Here is a 23,904-nt window from a genome sequence, read left to right as displayed (position 1 = left end):
AATGAAATCAAATTGTTGACATAGAGAGTGAAGAGAGTTGGTGAAAGGGAACAGCCCTGCCCTAATCCTCTATTGACAGGGAATTAATCAGTCAACTCACCTAGTTGGCCACAACGGACTATAGCAAAATTACGGCTATGTAGCTTTATTATGATTGCCAAAAGATACTCAGGGACACCCATGTCTGTGAAGACCTGCCATAGCGAAGACCTGGGAACCAGGTCAACAAATACAACGTAAAGCCAACCTCCTCCCAGGGCCACCGGTTTCCAGAATATTAACTGAAGTCGGAAAACATGGTCCACCATACAAGTACATTCCAGAAATCCCACCTGAAGTGGTGTTAATCTCTCTCTCGCACCCATCGACCTATGTAGTCGTTCGAGGAGAATTCGAATAAACAACTTTTGGGAGCTGTCAATTAGCCTTTTCAGCCTATAGTTACATGGATATGAACGAGAACCCTTCTTGTAAATTGGTATTACCTCAGCCCTATACCCAAGTCGGTGGAATTGGTGCCCCTAACATGATGGAATTAAATAATAATGCAAAGTATGGGTTTCAAACATCAATTTCGTTCAGGTATAAGTCCCCCGGAATTTTATTCAGCCCGGGGGTGTTTATTTGGGCCAATCTTGGTAACTGCTGATCTCACTTCTGGTATTTCTTCACTAATGCTCCCATTACCCCTCTGATTTTTTATTAGCCTGCAAGATAGATGGGGGAGTACTCTCTTCACCCTTCACTGAATAGAGATTGGAGAAGTGGGCGACCCAGTCTGCAGCAAGAACATTCAGCTCAATAGGTGGAGTCCATCCTGGGATTCTGATGACACCAAGTTCCAGAAGGCCCGCTGGTCTCCTTTCCTGACTGCAGCTAGCAGACCTTCCCACTTCCTAATCTCTTTTAGCATTTTTAATGGTCTTCTTAAAGGCCTTCCTCTGAGTTGCTACCACCCACCTGCCCTGCGGTTTAATAGCAGACTTAAGAGCACGCCCTGCTTCCTTACAGGCTTTATTATATCAAGTCTATGGAGTCCTTCTCCCAACGGCCCTTTTTACAGCTACATAAAAGTGTTCTTTTAGCCCTGTAAACAATTTGCTGTTCATGATGCTGATTTTTTCCAGGCTAAACCCCGGGACTGTAACCCTGCCCAATATAAGGACCTCCTCAATACTTATTCGCAACAAGGTAGAATACTTCCCAATCAGCTCTGGTGAGTGAACCATAGAGGTCCACTTTACTCTTGTTGCTGGGTACACACACTCTACACTCAAATGGTTCACTAGCATCGACCCTCCTACAGCTGACGTGAAGGTCAACATCGAGAACCAGGGCATTGCGATCACTATCCTGTCTGGGTAGTACATCCATATCAATCACAAATGGCCAGGCCTATACATGAACCAGTATATAATCCATGAGACTTGTTCCAGAAATACAGTTGAATGTATGTGTCCCTTTCTTGTTGAACACTGTTCTGCCATTCCCAGCTCACAAACCCTGCTTCATTGCTATGGCGTTGATTTGTAGTGCCAGGGGGAACCACTTTTTAACTGGTGGAATTGTCAGTTTATGGATGCACCAAACTCTATCTTCATCCTGGGTAAGTGCTTCTGCACTATCATCCAAAGGTTTATATTGGCAATTGAAGTCTCTGCCCACAAACTTCATCACTCCCACCCGAGCAGTTGCCATATGCAAGTTCAGCAACTCAATAATCGGAGAGTCAATATAAATCCCTCTTAGCCTTAGGTAAACATTATAGATGTAGTCTGTAAAAAATTGGAAAACCAGTGAGAAACACAGAATATCTGGGGAAGATATAATTACTTCCAGGACCTCACAGGTTCACACATTGCTTATTGAGGGTCTGCCCTTGCATTTGGTTAATGCCTCCTTACTAAGATTTACATATCCAGCATGATATACCGGCTTGATGGACCATGTTTCTTGAAACAGACAGGTTGAGTGTGTATCTATGAACGCAGCCCACTCTGGGGACTCAAGTTTGGATGATATACCTGCTATATTCCAAGACAACAATTTGACCAAAGTGATAGGTACTTTAGCTGTTATCTCCACTTGGTTGTCTAAACTACATTGCTCATCACAATCAACAAAAGGGACAGTTTGATGATAATCCCCAAAGCCCTCTGTAGCATCCTGTCAATGTATGAAGAACCGTGACTTCTTAACAGCAAGAGAGTAGGTGTGAGAGATGCCACACCTAACAAAATGAATAGGGTAGTTAAACCGTCCAGCAGGAGTATCGCTTTGGACTTCACAGCAAAAGTAAGTATCATTTGCCCCAGAGATGCAGGGTCAAAGAGTTGGCCCAGCCCAGCCTTGTCAAGCCGCGGATAGGTGCAAATAGGCACGTTTTTCTGCACAAGCCCAGTCCCGGACAGCTAAGCGCTTATAGCGCATCTCCACCTGGGCCCTGCCTTGCCAAGCTGCCTGTGGAATGTATTACCACCCCAGACGGTAGTCCATAACACTGGTGCAGGCCAGGGACAGACCAAAGCTACAAAAAAACGCTTTCTAACAACAACTGTGAAGAGGGTTGTTATTGGCTCCCAACAGTGGAATTCCGAACCTTGTCCTGAAGCGAGTCAGCTAGTGATACATGCCAGAAATCTTTTCCCTTGCGTTATGGGTTCTGCTTCAATGTAAACCCCCGATTCCTACCGCAAGCATCCCTCAAACTTTGGGCTTCTCAGTCGCACAGGACAAGGAGGTAGAATTTCTGTAGTTTAGTTCCTCAATGAAAGTCATCCCCCTACGTGAGCCACAACTCGGGAAGAGCTGTCAATTATATCCCGCTGGAATCTGGCTTATCAGCCACCTGAGGCAATCAAAACACAATCCTCCAGATTATCTCCACTTGAGAATTATCCCGCAATTGTGACCACCATACCAGAGAAAGCCGTTGACTTAATACAGCTGCTGCCCATCGCACTACATTCATTGTGAGGCTGCTCTCGCCTTGCATGCAGAGGCCACTGCTATTGTTCCGTCGGGCAGTTGTTGCAGTCTGCAGCTCTCACACATGCTTCTGTGGCCCCTCCTACTACTATATCTTTTGAGTGTCTTTCATGATCATGGCATCTGAATAAAGTATTTAACTAACAACATTTTCTTTAGAGCCTATATTATCTTCACTCAAGACCATTAAAGTTTCTCTTAAAGAGCTAGTAGAACAAGACTCACAAATCATTCCTCAGTGGTCTTAAGAAGGTGGGAACTGATTATTGACCCAGTGAATCTAGGCTCAACACTCAATCAAAACAACTGTTGAACGCTCCACAACTGTCGCTTTGGAAGCTCCTTCTTCAAATGTTAAGCTGTCATCTGGAGGTGCCCACATTAGGACGTATCTGAGGCCTAATCAGTCTCGTACGCTACTAAAGCTCAGGACTCTTTCTTCCACCCTAGGCATTTAGACAATTTAGACACTTCAACACATTCAAATGTACTGGAATTACCTCTGGATGTCACACTGTTGGTGGTTGTTCTAAAAAATGACCCCCCTCTGCATCCATATCAAACTGAAGATGATATATAACTTAAAAACAAAGTTACACATTGGATGGAAAAATCACTTGGAAGTAGCTGCAAAGGGAGATTGTACTGTGATATTAATGCTGTACAGACAGTCTCATTGGAGTGGGATAGTTTTAAAGGGGGATGAGGAATTGTGTTGTCATTTGTTTGAAGGATCCACAATTGGTTGTTTTTTTGTTATATAGGTGAAATTGCACTGGCACTGTGGGTAGTAATATAAAAGCGACCCCTCTAGGTTATTTTTACAAACCAATCAACTGCACAATTCTAGATAATGTTTCTGCCTATGGCCCAAAAAAGATGACCCCCTTTGACTAACAGGTTTACACCCCTGTGTCTGTGGAGCAGGTAGACTGACACCCAGCTTTAGAGAGATTAGAAGGCACTGGGCCACCTGCCCCCTATTTGTCTGCTGCTCCTATGACTGTTCAAGCCCACAAGGTCAGATTAAATGATGGCTCCATTTTTCAGTGTGCTGAGAATACTTCCATTTTGCTGACCTTGAGCTCAGGCTCATTGAAGTTTAGTTTATCAGGACATGCTGCTAAAATAGATTGTACCTCAACAGACTCTTATGTAACGTCCCCTTCGGTTACAGGGACCTTATAGTTATGTTCTTAATTTACTTGTACAAAGCCATAGAAATTCAGCAACTACAACTCGTGCCTTCACCAGGCACAGAATTTTCACAAATATCACGCACCATGAAGCCAAATTATATTAAACCTATAATTTGCCCCTAAAAGAGGCCTATATCACACACCACTTGGGTCAGGGTACCTTTACCCTGACCCCTTATGCCACTTTCAATCTCAATATTCACCCCCGGGGACCGTGTCCAGTGAAATAAAATGGCGGGTGCAACTTTCTAGTCAGGTTGCGATCAGGTAGTTGTAACGTTTCTTTTTGCACACGGATTAGTGAATTTCTCGATTAATCGTGGCCAGAGGTATACACATTTATTTGCCCTTAACATTCTCCTAAACTACTTAATGGATTTACACCGAATAACAAAAAGCACAATCTGCGTACCTGCAGCTAGCTTTCTGCCAAATTTGGTGTAGTTCTCTTCAGTGGTTCGGGCGGTAGACGTGTTGACAGGTCCTATGGGAAATACATGGGAAATGCAACTTTTTTGAGCCCCCTTTTTCTTCGGCCCCTGATTGACGGATCACCCCGAAACTTCCTGTGCACAGTAAAAATCACTGGGCCACTTTTTTTTTTTAAACATTTTTGAGAAGATTCGATGTTAAAGATATAGGCAAGTCAAGTTTCTATGAAAACATGGTCCTACTTATAACCACCTACTGGCAACTGCCATTGGGTAATCATATATATATATATATATATATATATATATATATATATATATATATATATATATATATATATATATATATATGACCTTTAGTAAGCAGGATCACTAAAATTAACTGCAACTCCCCTTAATTACAGATTTTACTTATTAACATTTCTGCCAGGTAGTCAATTGTTGTTGCTAATTTCTATCACAATAACTTCAATCAGTACAATTTCAAAGTCATTAGACTATTTACTTAGTGATGTACTCTATAATTTAGAGGGGATCCAGCAGTAATTTGTGTTGACAAATTCAACAGTAGACTATTTCAGCAGTAGACTATGTACCATTTCACATGATGCAGTTTGTGGCATTGCATGTTGACTGCGTGGATTATTTGCATTTTAAACATACCCCATGTGGGGACATTTTTAATTAGATTGTGACTAGGTTTGAGCTGATACTTAAACTAGACTTGCTCCCAATTAGGGAACAAAATCAAGTTACTTTGAAGGGCACTGCAAGTATGATTGATTATATTGTTATTTCAAAATCTATGAAACACTTGGTTGCGGATTTCAGCATTTTGTACAATAGTCTAAGTGATCATAATTCTTTGATACTCACACTAACATTGGGTGGTGTATTTTCACAACATGCCTGGACTATACCTCCATTAGAGACACATATCAAAAGGGGCATTCCGAGAAAATGGGATAGCATTTACTCACATTTTTAGCTTCATAAGATAAAAATGGGGATGAACTGCTAGTTTGTTTAATGTCTGGTGCCGACCCTAACTGATCTACTAAGATCCTACGATACTGTCTGTAGTATAATCACCGAACTGCTGCATAGCAATTCACATGGCAAAAAATAGTTTGATGGTGGTTGCTCATTTGCTCACCAGAATTTAATACTGGCACTTTAGAAAATGCCTCGGGTGGCAGAAGAATTTAAGCTTTGTAGAGTTAAATACGCACAGATGACTAAGGAGAGAAATGACTAGGCAGACTGCCTGAGCACAATTATGAGAGTCCAGTAGCAGGAATTAAATGTTTTATTTTTCTGGAAACCGTAAATGTGCCTTTTTTTTTAGATGGCCATAACACAACTGTGGACAACACTATTATACCTTCACATCCATGAATAAAACATTTTTCAGAGCTTTGTGAACATCCCAAAAGAGATCTGGGGGGGAAACAGTGCTTTGTGTGGTGTAGGATCGGACAATATTTATTTTCCAGTGATTACTTTGATGGAGGTAATCACTGCTACTGAACTAAGCCCGAGGCATAAAGCTGCAGACCTGGATGGGTCCCTATTGACCTGTTCAAAGACAACACCAAGCTCTGGGTACCCCTTTAAGGAAATGTACTTAGGAGTGCTTTGACGATCGGGTCACGAAGGTCATGAGTGTATTCATCTATTGTCCCAATTTTTTAAGAAAGGGGATAGAGCTGATCCCGTGTTTCACACTTGTTTCTCTGATTAACTCCACACCCAAGATACTTGGCAGTTTTGTTAGGTCGACTGGAGGCATGGGAAACTGAAAAGGGTATATCATGCGATGTTCAATATGGATTCAGACAAGGTCTGGGGACCATAGAACAATGCTTGAATCTCCATCTTATGTTTAATAAGTACAAAAAGGTGAAGAACAGGTGTTTACATTTGCCTTCCATTGTTTTTGAACTAGCAATGGAAACCTTGGCCTGCCTTCTCTGGACCCAGGGTCCCGAACAGGGAATCTAAGAGGGTAACGAGTGGCATATAATATCGCCCTACTCCAACAACGCACTGATACACTTACATGACAAAGCCATCCGTAATGGCAGCCTGGGCTTACTCATATCCCTACTGGGGGACTCTGAAGCTGTGTCAGGGCAGAATTTAATTGAAACAAGTCCTTTTATTCATGTTATTTAATATACTAGAAAGACAAAGGGTAGATTTCCCTATAGAGGGACTGAGACTTAAGTTCACTAATATTAAATACATGAGGATCAACATTTTCTATGACTAGAAGGATCTGATAGATGGTAATCTAGGTAAAGCACTGAAGGCGATCAGTCCCTACCATTCTGGACGGCTCTTCCACTCTTGAATTCTGTGCCTGGTGAAGGCACGAGTTGTAGTTGCTGAATTTCTATGGCTTTGTACAAGTAAATTAAGAACATAACTATAAGGTCCCTGTAACCGAAGGGGACGTTACGTAAGAGTCTGTTGAGGTACAATCTATTTTAGCAGCATGTCCTGATAAACTAATTAGTTATTTTCGAACATACTTCTCACATTCTCAACCGACTTCTGTATTCCATTCCAAAAAACAGAAGACTGCATATATTGTATGTGTGACGACAACTCCCTGCATGTGTTACAATGACTACCAAATTGCATTCTATTTACTGACTACTGTAAGAAAAAATTTAAAGAAATATGAGGGGGAAAAAGGGGAGCATGAATCAACTAATACTCTTACAAAGTCAAGTAAAATAACACATGTGGGGTAAGACACCTTCTCATCGATGGGATTGGTATTTACCTGGAAAACTATTTTGCACTTCTCCCGTCATCCTCGGGTTTCATATTTCGAACTTCCTTGCTTTCTAGATTTCTACAGACTTGGGCAAAATGGCCCCTCATGTTGCACTTTCTGCAAGTAATCCCCTGTATGGGCAATTTCAATTTATCGAACTGTATCTTCAGTTTTTACACCTGAGCATTTCTCATTTTACAAGCCTCATCAGAATAATAACTAACTTTGAGGGACTCACTTACAATGTTCATCTCTTTAAAACATATTGCTATATGTTCAATACTTATGTATAGCTTCAGACAAATTTAGATTCAGGGCCAGCAGCCTCTTTTGCACCATGGGTTTATTAATAGACCTGACCAACTGGTCTCTGATGAGTAAATCCATTAAAGTTGAAAACTCACAGGTACCTAACAACCCTCTCAGTATTGCAATCTAACTTGCCATTCATTTTTGCTTTGAACCTTGCTAGAGAATTTTTACCTCTCAGGTACAACACTGCTTTTTACACAGACATGCTCCTCTAATTTTTTTGAGTGTTATTTGGCAAATATCAAATCATTTAAAGCAGGTACTGGTAGATCTTCAAATACCTTGCTTCCATGTATACCCAAATTATGAAATAGTATGTGCTGTTTGTGTCGTTGAGGACTTCTACCCACCACTGCTATTAAGTAGGAGTTCAGAAGCAAAGATTGTGGCCCACCATTGCCATGGCAATTCAGGCTCTACCATGTCACTGAGTATGGGTGTCAGCTGACTCATACCTACTACAGCCATGGTACAATACTATAAGACTTGGTGGAAACAACAACGGCAGAGTATGCAACACAAGTCTAAAAGTTTCCTCATATATGTTTCCTGTATTATAGCCACCTAGGATGGCTATAATAAACAACAGTATTACAGTCGGCAGGCGAAGACAAAACCATGTTAACTGGACACAATTAAGTGCGTATTCCTACAGAGCAGGGGATATGCAGAAGCAGAACACAGTCAAAGGTTTCTTACTCAATAGTACTGATAAGTTATTACCTATTCATAATTGAGAAGTTATTAGCTGCTCTAGACACTACAGGAGGCTTACAGTACGAGAGTCATAAAGCAATGTTCCTCACTAGAGTGAGGAAAAATTATTACGTGCTTCAGTTAATTCAGGAGGCTTATGGCAAGAAAGGTGGAGCACAGTTCCTCACCATCCCCCCCAAAAAGGCCAGGCTATATGATACCATTCAGAAGCATAGAGAGGACAGTATTTCAGCTTTAGTTGAATTTTGGGGCTACCAACCCTAATGCAAGGCTCCTGTTTGAAAGGAAGGCAAAGCAGTGTGGAAATGATGAGGCATCCACCCTCAGACCAGGCATCTATCTTGTTTATGGATGTCTCACACACAATGAGAAGACTGGCTACGACTGGTGAATGCAGTAGTTCCAGTCTCCTCCCCCAGAAGGAGGAAGCAAAGCAGGGAAGTCGAGATTGTAGGCGTAGTTGTAGCTGATGCTCAGCCCACTGGAAGAATGTAGCAGCCCACAGAAGGGTTGTGATTAGGGAGGCGGTTCCTGTCCCTCCCACAGAGAAGGTCCAAGATACGAATCGTCAACCGCCTAGACAACCCGCCCATTTACTGTTCCAGGATCAGCCATGCTCGTATTTTGTGTTTCATCAGAATGCATGTAAACTGGATGACCATTAATCATAGCCCTCAATATTTAAATTCAATTGCAGTCTGTTAGCTATGGAACCATCAAAAAAAATACTTTGAAATTGTTGCCAGCAAAGATCACTTCAAAACAAGGAAAATGAGAAGGTCTGCCCCTAATGCCTATGAACTGCTTTTCTATTTTATAAAGATTCTGCTGGTAAAGATTCATTCTGGATAAATTAAAGTTACCATGATACAGAATAGTGTTTCTTTGGGGTCTATTGCATTTTAAAATGCATGTTATTTAGTTAAGTATAACTTTACAAAATTACAAATTGATGTACGTATTTTAGAAAGAAAAAAGAGATTTAGCCTAGGCCTCCACAAGTATGCCCATGCATTACTCAAGAATTCTGCTGATTTTGCTCTCTGGCTTACCATCCTCTTCCTAACAATTTTATCAAAAATAAACCACCTTTACAAAATATAGAGAATACAATTTTACCAAGAGAAATTAATGCCTGGTGGATTTCCTTCATTACATTCCTGTAAAGTTCCTTTTGCCACTCGTGTAAAAGCTTCCACTCCTCTTCAGAGAAACAGGCAGCGACATCCTGAAACGTAACGGGTGCCTGGAACAACAACAAACAACAACAAATTATAAGACATTCTCAACAACCATGCAAGCCAAAACATAACTATGTGTAAGGTGGACAAGTAAAATAGTACAATGTTTACATTTGCTTGGGTAGTCAAGCAGAGGATGGGGTTTTAACACTTGTGTGCTGTTAATTCTTTCCTAACCAAACAGAAGAGAGGTATCCCATATTTTAAGAAGATTAACGCATTTTTGTGCCCAATGCAAAATACCGTTTTACATCTCAGCAATTAAAATATCAAGTCACGGCCAGCAACTATTGGCAATCAACAGTAGCAATAATGCAAGACACATTGGTTATATGTCACAATACACAGTTAGTATAAAACTGTGTTTAAAATTCAACTCTGCAACACTGACTACTACTATATCATCAAGGCAAGTATATATAGCCTAACTCTCACCTGCGGTTTCTTTCTTGAGTGTAAACCCACCCTTGATTACTAATTATGCGCCTCGCATCCTCAATGTACTAAAACCCTTTCTCCGCCTTGGTTCAACCACCCATAAACCACACTCTCCCATGTCTTGATTCGGGAACCTCTCTTTATGTAATCCTTTGTTACTTTCAAGTTCTTTCGCACTTTCCTCCTGAACAACATTCTACACTTTATCTGGCCTTTGATCGCTCTTTCAAACAACCCACGTTGAACTCCCTGCTACTTGCTGTCAGCTACTTTGGCCTGGTCTTCATTTGCCTTGTCTTCCTCTCCAGCCATTCGTACCCCGCATCCCGAGTTAATTTGTTGCTTGTTGCCTGCTCATTTTAGCTAGTTCGTCCATCCCCGTTTACCTCCCTTCACCTCCATCTACTGTCCAAAGTTCTTTTCTTGCAAAACGTTACTTTCATTACTTAGAATCTGCTAGTTCATACACTTTTTATTGTTCGACGTAAGACATATCGTCACTGTTTGCATTATATTGCAAAGCGCTCTACCTCACAGTATATGAGCACTACTTGAAGCATTAAATAAATAATCAATTAAATAACTATAGTGAATCAGATTCACTATTCTAATTCCACACCTACACACCTTCACAATAACACTGACATTGATATTGTTGGGTTTATAATGTTCCAGATTAATAATAACTCATCAATATGTTGACTTCCTACTGTCAAATTCAGGATACAGTCAGATATCTCATCAAAACAGAGGACTGAGGGGAAAATACGGTCCAGTAAACAATCTCCGAACCAATAAAAATAATCAGTAAAGTCTACGAAGTTAGGGGCAAGTTACTGAATCTGGTAGCCTAACCAAGATAGGTAAATTAAAGTGTTAACTCTTAAGATCACAAGCCCTCAAACACCAGAAGGTAGCATGGTTCATCATTGGGCTGTGCTCCTACTTGGACTGGCACTGCAATGCCCAGCGGGCCCCTCACGGGGTCTATTGTCAGAGATCTTTTGTGAAGTATGACCTTAAGGGTTGCAATTAAGCGATCCAAATGTCTACAGCGTGAAAAACGGAGATAAAGTGGTAAATATAAAGGAGGATTGGTGAAGGGTAAGCTGGACAAAACTAACTATGTAGCCTCTATGTATTCCATTTATTGTTGGGGCCTACGTTAAAGGGCAAAAACAAAAGATAATATATAGAAGAACAATGACCCTTATATTCTTGGCGAGTGGTAAATGTTCAACATGTTTCTTGCCCTTCCAGCCCCTAAGGATCTATGACAATTCGTCAGGACCTCAAAATTACCTTATCTTCTCCTACGTGGATATACTATCTTGTAAATAAATCCTATTTAGATATACAACCTTGTGATGTCTATACAGTGGTGACAAATAACTACACTTTTTGATATCTTACAACCCTGATTTATAGAGTAAAGTCGCTCGCAGAAAGCTCACAAACCAAATCCATTGGTTAATTGGGTCCCTTGGGAAATGCTCATGACCCAAATCCCTTGCCAAATGGACCAAATGGGCCCCTTGGGAATTGGACTAAAGTGAGGTCTTTCCACTACTGCGTAGTTTGTGTGTATGTACCTCCCAGTCTCTACAATCCCATAAGAAGTTACAGTTGGATATCTCCTAGAATCATCTAGCAGTGAACAAAACATGGGCCACCATCCTACAGATATTGAAAAAACACTCTTGCCTTTTCAGGGCTGTTATTCCATGCGGGATATTCCACCTTGATTTCCTCCTACAGCATATCAAAGGCATCTATCAGCAAAACCTGGCGCTGTAAACCATAGTCTAATAAATCGAGAACTCCATAAAGCTGCAACCGTTAGGGCTCTAGGACCTTTCCTGTTGGCTCTGAAACTGATTAACTGCAGTGTGCCACAAAGTTCACCATTATCGCCACGTTTATTTAATGTACATGTCAGATCTGTGGCTGATATTATTCGATTTTATGGGATCAGTTTATGCACATATGCTGATGACACTAAATATTTTATTCAGACTCTGTGGTCAGTGTGATGAGGATTAATCACTTATCTGTCAGAAGTTAGAGAAAGGATGAAACACCACTGTCTAAAATTAAACACTGACAAAACAGAGGTTGTCTTCACTTGTCAGTGTCCTTCACCTTGGCACTCCTTCCTATGGTGTTCAGATTTTGGTCCTTGTACCATGCCAGGAAGCTCTGTAGAAGCTTGGAAGCCCATATTGATACCACTGTATAAATGAAATTCACAAAGTATCAGCTATGATCTCCTAATGCACCGTCATGAAAATAATGTACTAAATTCTCCAACCTCTGTCTAAGAATTTCTAAATGTTGAAATATCTGCACTGATTGGATTTACATTACACTACTGCAAAGCTGCATACATAGGCATCAAAACAACACTTCAGAGACAAAGTAATTCAAGCCGGCCATTCAGTCTCCCTGGCATCCTACCACTGTCCTGTTAATCCTCTTTTGATATCTCTCCACTGACTTCCTATCCAGGACCCCATCACTTTGGAACTTTGAAAGAGCCCTGAATCGTTCATGGACTGCACTATGGTTAATTATATTAATCAAACTTCAATATCTATTATTCATTCTAGAAATCTCGGTCTGCTTCTTGTAAATTACTAACTATTCCTAGACTTCAAAAAGCTAGTGAAACCTGCCAAGCCTTCTCTGTCTTTGCTCCAAAACTGTGAAGTACACTCACCTTAGTTTTCAGAATAACACCTTCACAATTGCTTTTTAGGCATACTGTTATAGTCCTGCATCTCAATCAATTCCTCGGCCAATCCCATCTGTTTTCTTCATATCCCAATGATTCCGTAAGGACTAAGAGACTTGTAAATCATTTACAACATAACCATTTGCAAGGCAAACATTCCTACCTAGCATTAGGCATCTCTTGTCAGGCAACTACTCAGGGAAAAACGTGGCTAGTGGTGGCATCTATTATTGCCAAGACACATCCCTCCAGTTACGGTTGCCACTCCCCATCCTATACTTAGAATCCTTATATTGATTGCTCTCTTTGTGTTATGCAAGTTATGCAGTGATCTTAACCTGGGTGATTGTGATAGCATTTTTTTTTTTTCTTTAAGACTTGTTTTTGTAATAAATGTGTTTAATGCATGCCTCCAACACGTTTCATAGACACAAGCAACATTTTACAATGAACAATGCATCTGCAGTAGCTCAAATCAAGTTTGCCATAAGAAAAAGAAAATAGGTGTAGCGTCAACTCCAACATTGTTCTTGGTATGCCTCTCTTCGCTCTCCTCCCCATCATGTCTCCAGAAAAATCCCCTTCTTATGCCTTTTCTAATCCCTCTAAAACAAGTCCTCATTCTCCAGGTTTTCAGCCCCATATTCACCTGCAGCAGTCACACTCCTATTTTCAGCCTCATATTTTACTATCCACTATCTTCTCGAATTCCATCTCTCTGCGTTACAGCGGTCAAGAGGGTCAATCAGATGCTAAAGCATCACAGCCCATTCCACTATGTCCTGTGTTAGTTTACCATCTGTTCAATTGAGTTTAACATGCTGCTCTTGTGATAGTGCCCACTGTAGCAAGTCTCTCTTCCACAAATCGTATTATAGGAGTATTATAGGAGTCATAGGGCCTGATTACAACTTTGGAGGACGGTGTTAATCCGTCCTAAATGTGACTGAGATACCACCTACCATATTACGAGTCCATTATATCCTATGGAACTCGTAATACAGTAGGTGGTATATATCCGTCACATTTGGGACGGATTAACACCGTCCTCCAAAGTTGTAATCAGGCCCTTAGTCTTGCCCAGTGCAACACAATTTGGCCTTTAGCTAACCGTGTAAGCCCACCATGTACTGAACAATACTACAATGCTCTGCACATTACAAGTGGGCCTGGACGCCGCAACATCTGGCCAACTCTAGCCTCTTACACCATTCAAGCTGTTGAAGATGCAACCAACCCGCCCAGTGACACAGTCCACATTCTTTATGAGTGCCCAGATATTAATTGCCTGTGGTCCAGAATTGGAACTGTCCTTATCTCAATCCTCGACCTGCCATACACCCTGTCGAAACTCAAAGTCGTGCTACACAATACCAGCGATCTCCCCGACATAATGGGACATAAATGCAGGCTTATAACTCTGCATCCTATGCCTATGGTGCTCGCACCAGCTACCCACACAAAACAAGCTATTGATTGAGATGTTTTGATCTGCATATCAGGCCTCGCAGTCACAAGGGCTCCTGACTGGCTTTACTCTCAAGGTCCTCAGCTTGCATAAGTACCAATTCTAGTTTCCTGTCTATTTGCTACAAATGATTTTCTGCTCACTATGTGCCTCACCTTGATGGTGACTACAGTGGTCTTCAAGCCAAACACATAAGGGCCCACGGCATTCATATCTTGCCCCAATTTTACAATTTTTCCCCAATATATCAGGGTGGAGATCTTGCATGTTCTTGTCTATGTCACTCATGAGCTCTTTGTGAAGATCTTGATTATTCATAGATGCTTAAGTTTGACTTTGTGAGGGCAATAGTCGCTGTCAAAACTGAGGGTTCTTCTTGCTTGCACGGTGTTTGTCAGCACTCCTCCCCCCTTTCTAAGACTCTCTGAGGTGTACTGGCTTGTAGGTAGGGGAATAAGCCTTTCTGTGCTTATTTCTATGTCTTGGGTTTGGGTGGCATTTACTCCTTCCTGGAGGTTCAATAATTCTGTCACCTTCTTTTACATGGTCATGAGAAACCTCCTTCCAGCGGTCACTGATTCAGTAAAGGGCATCCTAATAATATTCAACAGACAGTGTTTCTGGTACCTCAGCGCATTCTAATAGCAAAGGGTCTGTACAGCCAGCATTCTGGCAGGTCCATCTCTCTGAACTGTCCACATTAGTAAAGATTTTTCTGACGTGCTGAAAAGTAGGGCTGGGTCGTAGAACTATATGCTATTTTAACTATGAAAGCAGATCAGCCCCTACTCTTTGCGACAAGGAGAAACAGCTTTTCTCCTTCAGAGCAGGGGTCTCTTTCTAGCTCCACAGTGTGGTGCTATTCAAATATCCCACTCCTTTCTCACCCTGCTCACCCGAACACGATGTAGAAGTGTCCATTAGCGCAGCTCCTTCCAGGTTCCGGCTCTCAGCACTATCTGTGATTCATCATTGTGGCAGCAGGGTGTATCTTGCTCAAATGTGGGTCTCCCTTCGAGCAGTTCTTGTTGGCGCATCACCCGGGGGCTATCCTTACTGCTGAGACTGTAACAGCCATCTTGAAGACATCCAGTCTTCCAGAGGGCTTCAGAAAACAGTGAACCGAACGCATCACGGTTCACCCAAAAGCGCTATTTAGGCTCCTCACCATTCCAGGCCTTTTGGGCTCCAACACAACCAGATTAAACTCTCTGAGGACCGCCTTCTCCCAAGGACTAGGCCACAGATGTGATCTTGGGGGGGCTCACCACACAGTTTCTCAGGAAATACAGGCGAGTGCTTATAGGCAGGTACGGCCCCAATCCCAAACATTTGCACCACTGAAATTAGGCGAGAAAGTGTGTTATCTTCCATTCTCCCTCCTCCATCTTCCCTCTCCTTCCCCAAGAGTAGTATAAAGGAACCTTTCCTTTGGAGGCTTTTTACAATGTTCTGAGGAGAGGAGTTGTGAGTGGAGTGAAGAGGTTTATGTGAGGCTGTGGTGTATCCAATAAAGATCTTCTTCAACCACCTCAACAGCTGTGTCTCATCTTCCATAAGTAAATCCTAATATTTCACAGGGAACTTACAAATCCGTCAGGGACAAATGTGGAACAGTCTTGTAGCGGCTGTCTGGGGGGAGGGGGGGAGCTCTACAAGGGTGTGACCTATCGCTCCGTCACCTTGGCCATGCCCCACTTCATTATACTGTTAAAAGGTCTGATGCCCCATAATGGCACATCTGGTGGAAATAGTGGGCACCTTAAAATTGTTATAACCACCCTTTCCCATGCAGTTACTGTCTAACCACACAGTCAGTTTAAATATTGTTCAACATCATGAATGCCTCTTGCAGCCTACTTGGTGCGTAAGCCTATATTAAGCAGTCTTTTTCAGCGGCGAAATTAGTGTGCTATAGCTGGGAAGCTGCAGAGTAAAGGAAACATCAGCATAGTCCTAGTTCCCCATGTACCCAAGACATTTTCAGCATGGTCAGTTTAACTCTAGTGAATTTGCCTGCCCAGGCCAGGGAACACAATATTTTTTGGGTCATGGGGCACATTGAGATATGGAGGATATAACAGTAGCAAGGCAGAAAGACCATTTTGACCAATGAGAAAAGTGATTTTGAAGGGGACTGAATAAGCAGCAAGGTAAAAGATCCCCAGTTAGTACTGTCTCAGTATCAGTAGGAAGTGACAATAAACCAATACAGAGGAGGCCAAGTGCCTAGAGGTCTATGCCCACAAATATGTATAATGAAAGTGGGTATACTACATTGCACTTATAGGAGTTGAATGAATTTTCCTTGCTTGGTCGACCAACAACATTTAAAATACAGCTGGAACACAAACAATTTGTCAAGCTTAATTTTTAATCCAATCCTTTATTAATTGTGGATGATGTACTAGTACACAATTTATCACTTTTGGGTTTGAAGTGTACACACTTTTTGGAAGCTGGGAAGATTCGGTGGAGAGATATTTTATGATAATGGACTAAAACATTTTATGTTCACTAGATCCTCAGCAGTTCTCATTTGGACAGTATAACTGGAAAAACATACATATATTAACAATTTTCTCCTTAGGTCTCCAAATGAGTGCTTCTGCCCACCACATTTCGATGCTTTTCAATTAAGAATTCGAATTGAATCAGCAGAATACGTTTGGTAGAAGGTGTTAACTTGAGCACGGAGGTGAATGGCTGAGAAACCAACCCCATCCCTCCCTCACAGGACCTCTGCGACTCCCTCGCGACCTTCTTCCACCGTAAGATCGCCGACATCTACAACAGCTTCACGACCACCAACATGAACCCGCCCCCGGAAGCCGCAAACGACATCTCCACCATCCTCGCCTGGAACCCTACCACCACCGAGGAAACCACCCGCGTCATGAACTCGATCCACTCGGGATCACCCTCCGACCCCTGTCCTCACCACATTTACAACAAGGCCGACAACATCATCGCACCCCACCTCCGAGACGTCATCAACGCCTCCCTCACCACTGCTACCTTCCCTGAAAGCTGGAAACACGCAGAACTCAACGCTCTCTTAAAGAAACCTACAGCAGACCCCACCGAACTCAAAAACTTCCGGCCTATCTCCCTCCTACCGTTCCCCGCCAAAGTGATTGAGAAAATCGTCAACGCTCAACTCACCGCCGCCCTGGAATCCTCCGATTCCCTCGACTCCACTCAGTTCGGATTCAGGGCCAACCACAGCACCGAAACCGCCCTCATCGCAGCCACGGACAACATCCGAGCCCTGACCGACAAGGGTGAAACTGTGGCCCTCATTCTCCTGGATCTCTCTGCAGCCTTCGACACGGTCTGCCACCGCACCCTGATAGACCGCCTCGGCAGCGCCGGCATCAGAGGCAAGGCCCTGGAATGGGTCATCTCCTTCCTCTCCGGAAGGACCCAGAGAGTCCGCCTCCCCCCCTTCAGATCCGCAGCCACGGAGATCATCTGCGGCGTACCCCAAGGATCCTCCCTCAGCCCCACCCTATTCAACGTCTACATGACCCCCCTGGCAAACATCGCACGCAAACACGGACTCGACATCATATCCTACGCCGACGACACCCAGCTCATCTTATCCCTCACCAACAACCCCACATCAGCAAGGACCAGACTACACGACGGCATGAAGGAAGTAGCGACCTGGTTGACAGACAGCCGACTGAAACTGAACACAGATAAAACGGAGGTCCTCATCCTCGGCCCTACCCCCTCCGCATGGGACGACTCCTGGTGGCCCCCCGCCCTAGGCAGCACTCCCCAACCGACCAACCACGCACGCAACCTCGGCTTCATCCTGGACTCCTCCCTCTCGATGACCAGACAGGTCAACTCGGTGACCTCAGCGTGCTTCAACACCCTCCGCATGCTCCGCAAGATCTTCCGCTGGATCCCCATCGACACCAGGAAGACCGTCACCCACGCCCTCGTCACCAGCCGCCTGGACTACGGGAACACTCTGTACGCCGGCATCACCACCAAGCTGCAGAGGAAACTTCAACGGATCCAGAACGCCGCAGCACGACTCATCCTGGACATACCTTGCCACCACCACATCTCCGGACACCTGAGAAAACTCCATTGGCTCCCGGTCAACAAGAGGATCACCTTCAGACTCCTCACCCACGCACACAAAGCCCTCTACAACCTCGGACCCAAACTCATCAACTCCCGCGTCTCCTTCTACACTCCTCCGCGCACTCTGCGCTCCACCGGTCAGGCCTTGGCAGCCGTTCCCCGCATCCGCAAAACCACAGCCGGAGGAAAATCCTTCTCTTTTCTGGCAGCGAAGACCTGGAACTCCCTGCCCAGTCACCTTCGCGCCATACCCGAACACCTCCCCTTCAGAAGGCAGCTCAAGACCTGGCTCTTCGAGCACTGACCCCCTCCCCCCAGCGCCTTGAGACCCTTATGGGTGAGTAGCGCGCTTTATAAATGTGATTGATTGATTGATTGATCCAATCAATGTCAGGTAACTTTCACAAACTCATCCACCTTCCTAAAGACTCTACTTACTATCTAGAGTGTTCTACCATGTTCTAGTCCTCTGTTCCTTCAAACAAACTACATTTCCCATGATAACGCGAGAAAGAAAGACAGACCACTATTCAATAATATCCTATATTAGCCAGAGTCATTTCTTGAACCCCATTTCTCCAAAACTCCAGTACCAAGCCAAGTACTCTGTGGCTTGTTTGTCTTTCCTTCTAAACCATTATGCGCAGTTCATTTCATACATTATGTTTAACTCCTTTGATTTTAGAAGGTCACGGAACACGCAATCTGTTGAATATTATTAGGATGTTCTGGGTAGACCCAGTGTGGCTAGTTTTCACTGTAAAGGTGCCACCCGCTTTATGAGGTGCATCTGCCAACCACCATGGAGCACGCGAGAGACGAGCAAGCCACGCAGGAATGCCCGACAGAAAAGGTGCTTACTATGGCAACAAAAAACAATGCACAGAACACCCAGAGATTTAGGAGCTTGGGCTGTATGCCAATATTGGTAGTGGTCAGCCCGATTTCCAACACTGCACTGGAGCAGGGCCCACCTGCCCATCATACACATCAGCACTTTTCTCTTGCATTTAGATAAACAGCACAGGCAGTCTTCCCTCAAGATCAGAAAAGGGAGTTAGTGCCTGTTAGGGTTATTTCTGCCCTGATTAACTAGACCGCATGTCTGCCCAAGAAGACTGGTCTCCCAGTCACCTCAGTCATACTTGATCATCTAGTATGATGCAAAGAGGGACTACATAACCTATAGAAGAGGAGGTGAAAATTATCCCTTGGGATGAAGGCCTCAAGGTAACAGGCATCAGCAAAGCCAATATGTCTCCTCTATAGGAGAGCTATTGGCTTTGCCAAAGTCTTTTAGCCATGTTGTATAGCCGAGTGGCTGTGCAGCATGGCTAAAAGTAAAGTTTGTAAGAAAGTGCCAGCACTGGTCGCAAAAAGTGCTATCACACGACCAGTGGTGGCCAAAGATTTATTTTTTTGGACATGGATTGGAGCTATTTTTTTCTTATGGTGCGGTGAAGCAACACAGACAACGGGAGGGTGTAGGTGTGTGTGAGAGGAATGCAGCAACTGCTCAGTGACACTCATAGCCTTTCTTCCCCGACAATAAAAACACAACTTGCACTGTTGGCTACTGAAAGTTTCTGTTGCTTTAGTGATGCGATCCAGCTTCATTATGTAGAAGTGTCCATCGAACATCACTTCCTAAGTAGCTCACTGTATAGCGTGCACAGAAAGTCAACAGACTCCAAACACCTTGAGCCATTAATTAGAACTATGTTATTTAAAAAAAAAACTATATACCTGAAATTTATTGAACTAATGGGAAATTTAGCTCATAACATTCCATTTTTTTGAGTGATGCAATGCATTCTGGGAATTGTAGCAATGCATTACACAATCGAACCAACAAACATGAACATTAATAAAAGGGAAACCCAGGCATGATAAATGAGAGACAAGCAGTCAGCTGGTAATTCAGCAGTGACTCAAAACAACTAATTGTAAAATGTGCACACTGTGTTGCAGATTTTTTTAAGATATTGAGCACTGTGAACTGACACAGTACTACAGCTGCATTCTGTGCACCCATGAACAACACTAAAATGCTTTCCACCCTACCCATGGTTTCACCCTTCCTCTTCCTTCTCCCCATGGTTTCACCCAACTTCCTGACCTCCAAAGTCTTTCCCAACCTCCTCCCTCATCTTGTTTCAAATCCCTCAACACCCCACACTGTTCTTTTAACATGTTGCACAGTATCAGTATTCCAAACATGACAAAGTAAAATAATAAAAAAGTTCTATATTACAGTCAATACTGGCCATATAATAGTGCTTAAATAAAATAAAAAAACAAAAAAATAAAAAACTTTAAGCCATGTTAACGAGCAGCCCGTGCTGCTGTGCAGCATGTAAAAAAAAATACTGACAAAGCCAATGGATTTGGCATAGGCAAAACCTATAGTTTTTTCCAATGCTTGTTTACTGTTTTTTAGACAAGCTGCAGAGAAAGCGCATTGCTATAGAGCATGGCTGCGAAGCATTGTCATAGTCGACAATGTCCATGCTGTACACCATAAACGACAATGGCAGAGTCAATAGTCTCAAAGGAGAAACCTATTGGCTTTTCCAGTGCTTGTTAGATCTTGGCACAACAGCCCAGTGACTCTGAGCAGTTAATCTCTTCATGGTTAAAAAAGAAAAGAAAAAAAAGACGTTTGGCAAAAAATCCTAGCACATAAAGAACGCAACTGCATCCATTTCGATGTTTTAGTGAAAATACATTTGAAAGCTGGTAACACCTCGTCACAATAAAAGCAAATAACATCTGCTGTCCCAATAAACCTTAATTTTTAAATGAGGAAAGGGTGTCTTTGAGGTGTATGTGGCATAATAAAACATAGCTTCAAATGGCAAGTGGTTAAAAAAGGATGACAGAGAAGAAAAAAAAATAAAGTAGTGCCTCAATCACAGTGCGATCAGCAGAAGGACAGCAATCAAGCAGAGGCAATCAATATTTGGTCTATGCTCCAGCCAGAAGAAGAGAAATTGAAGGCAGTGCATACTGGCCAATTAGAAGGCAATACATAAAGAGTGATAATGAAACCAACGAATGTTAAGTAATGGGGGGCTGCAAGCAAGAGCGCATGTGCTAGGCCTAAAAAGCGGGCCTATTGGCTTTAACATGGAATTAACATAAATAAAGCGAACCTATTGTCTTGTCCAAAAGTCACCAATACCTATATTCAAATATATATTTTATAAATTCATGCACTGCAATGTTTAATAAAAGTGACTGTCATAACATATTTTCAATTAAGCCTTACTGGAAAAAACATCAAAATGTAAGCCTAGAACTCACCACAACGAGGCTTTGTACTCCACCTGAAGAGCCTACTGCTCCAGCTCAGACTGCTTAAAAAATATGGTAAGCTTTCCTGGTGTCACAAATTCAGTGATCTAGGATATTTACAGTTTTTTTTCAAGTTGCAAGGGGGCTGCTGCGCTGCCTGCACCCCGACCCCCCACAACATTAAACAATGGTTGTTGGTGCCCCTTCAAATAATAAGGGCACCACCAGGAAAAATAATTTTTATTTAAAAAAGCCCAAGGGCCTTATGAAGTGCTCCTTGCACAGAACAGTGCATAAAGAAATGGTGCTCATTTATTATTTTTTGGTGTTTTTCATTTTTATGTGTGGTCAGGTGCTCGTCTGGGATACCCAAAACACAGGAAATGTTGGGTACTACGGGGGAGCCAAGGACCCCGTGGCCCCTGGTGGCTTCCCTGCGAGAACCCATATTGGGTGTTGGCAGGAGGCGTTTTTTTTTTTTTAATTGATGCCTCAGTGCCTATCCGGGGCACCACCAACATAGCAAATGGTGGTGGCTAAGGAGTAGCCCCCAGGCCCTTGTCGGCTCCCCAGGCTCCCCCTGAGACACCACGAGGACCTGCGGCGCCCACTTGCGGGCCGCAGTCAGATTGGTGGTCCGTGTCCCAGATGGCCGATTCGGCCGCGGGCTGAGTTTTGGGCCGCATTTCGGGACGCTGCCTATTTTTCGGTCCGCAGCGTGATCTGTACATCTATCTTTGGGCACTGCTTTGCACTGCGACCCCCTTTTCCCCTTATAATATCTCTTATCTCCTTTTTCTGCCTTTTTTCTTTCTTCTTGTTTTCTCTTTCTTTGTAGTTTCCCTCTTAGCCATATCTTCTTCTTCCCAGGATTCTGTGTTTACTTCCCTGCATGCTTTGCTTTCTCTTTTACATCATAGCTATTTTTCCATTCACACTAATGTGGCTTTTCCCAATTCAAGATGGTGTCTTCGGATCTTCCTGCGTGTCACTTCCTGTTTGTCAGTATATAGGCAAAGTTGGTCTTCTGTTCTTTGCATTGCAAACGCTTCCGTTCTGGTGGTGCTCCTCGCTCCTGTATCCTGTGATTTTTGGATTTCTCCTGTTTTTTCTAGTCTGCAGGTTTTGCTGTTTCCAGTTCATATTACGCTTCTCTTTTTTCCTACCTCTTTTTCAGTAGTTCCTTGCTTCTGAGGTTTTTCCCAGGATTGTTTTTTTTCCTCCAGGACTGCTTCTGGAGGTTACGGTCTGCCTGGTGTTACTCTATCAGCAGCACCATGGCTACTGGAAAGGGTTGATCTTACCTTGGTAAGTCCAGAACCAGCAAGAGACCAGGTGGTGCCTCGAGATTGACAGATAACCGCGTTAAGAAGCATTCAGATTGTGACAGATTGTCACGCCAAAAGATTCTGTGTTGCCCTGGAATCATGGACGTCCCACCTGATGATGTCATGGAAACTGCACAGTCTATGCTTCATACTGTACAACAACAGGCACAGGAATTACAACAATTGCGTACCGAAAACACGGCTTTGAGACAAGCATTGATGTCACGGTACAATGATGTACCTACTATCTGTCTCCACACCTCGTCATTCTGGAGAACCAAACAAGTTAAAGGAATTTCTGGACTCCTTAACGGTATACTTTGCTTTTCGACCCTCAGTTTATCCAGGATAAGACCAAGGTTGGTTATCTGATGAGCTCCTTGTCTGGTGCAGCCCTAGCCTGGGCAACCCCTTTGGTAGCAGTCCATGATCCAGTAATATCCAATTATTCAGACTTTCTGCAAGCCTTTAAACAAATGTTCGAACGACCTGGATTGGAAGCTGCTGCAGAAGAGGCGTTATATGAGATACAACAAAGGAATCAGGAAGTTCTTACTCACATAATACGATTTAAACAACTAGCGGCTGAAACCATGTGGGTTGAATGCACATTTGTGACACTTTTTCGTCGAGGGTTACGAGACGAAATAAAGGATGAACTGGTGCATTCTACTCCAGTAGAATCATTGAAGGCACTGATGGACCTGGCACTTAATATTGAGTACCGTTTACGGGAATGTAGATTGGAGAAACGAAGATCCATGGTCCAGTCTCCGACAGTGGCTATTCGCCCGTCTACACGTCGTCCTGAAGAAAACCAATCAGATAACTCAGCTTCTACAGAGAAAGAACCCATGCA

General features: G+C 43.1%; 1 protein-coding gene across 2 annotated transcripts in view; it reads right to left on the bottom strand.

The window, feature by feature from the left end:
• The window catches only part of LOC138298872 (zinc finger protein 436-like), a 135,770-nt gene that overhangs the window by 76,061 nt on the left and 35,805 nt on the right, over positions 1-23,904 (bottom strand). For both annotated transcript variants that reach the window (XM_069236909.1, XM_069236910.1), the window contains exon 2: positions 9,555-9,681. In XM_069236909.1, coding sequence (XP_069093010.1) covers positions 9,555-9,681 — 127 coding nt within the window. The remainder of the gene's footprint in view (positions 1-9,554; positions 9,682-23,904) is intronic.

The sequence above is a fragment of the Pleurodeles waltl genome, chromosome 1_2, assembly GCF_031143425.1.
Source record: "Pleurodeles waltl isolate 20211129_DDA chromosome 1_2, aPleWal1.hap1.20221129, whole genome shotgun sequence".
In the NCBI taxonomy this organism is placed as follows: domain Eukaryota; kingdom Metazoa; phylum Chordata; class Amphibia; order Caudata; family Salamandridae; genus Pleurodeles; species Pleurodeles waltl.
This window is presented reverse-complemented; position numbering and strand designations above follow the sequence as displayed.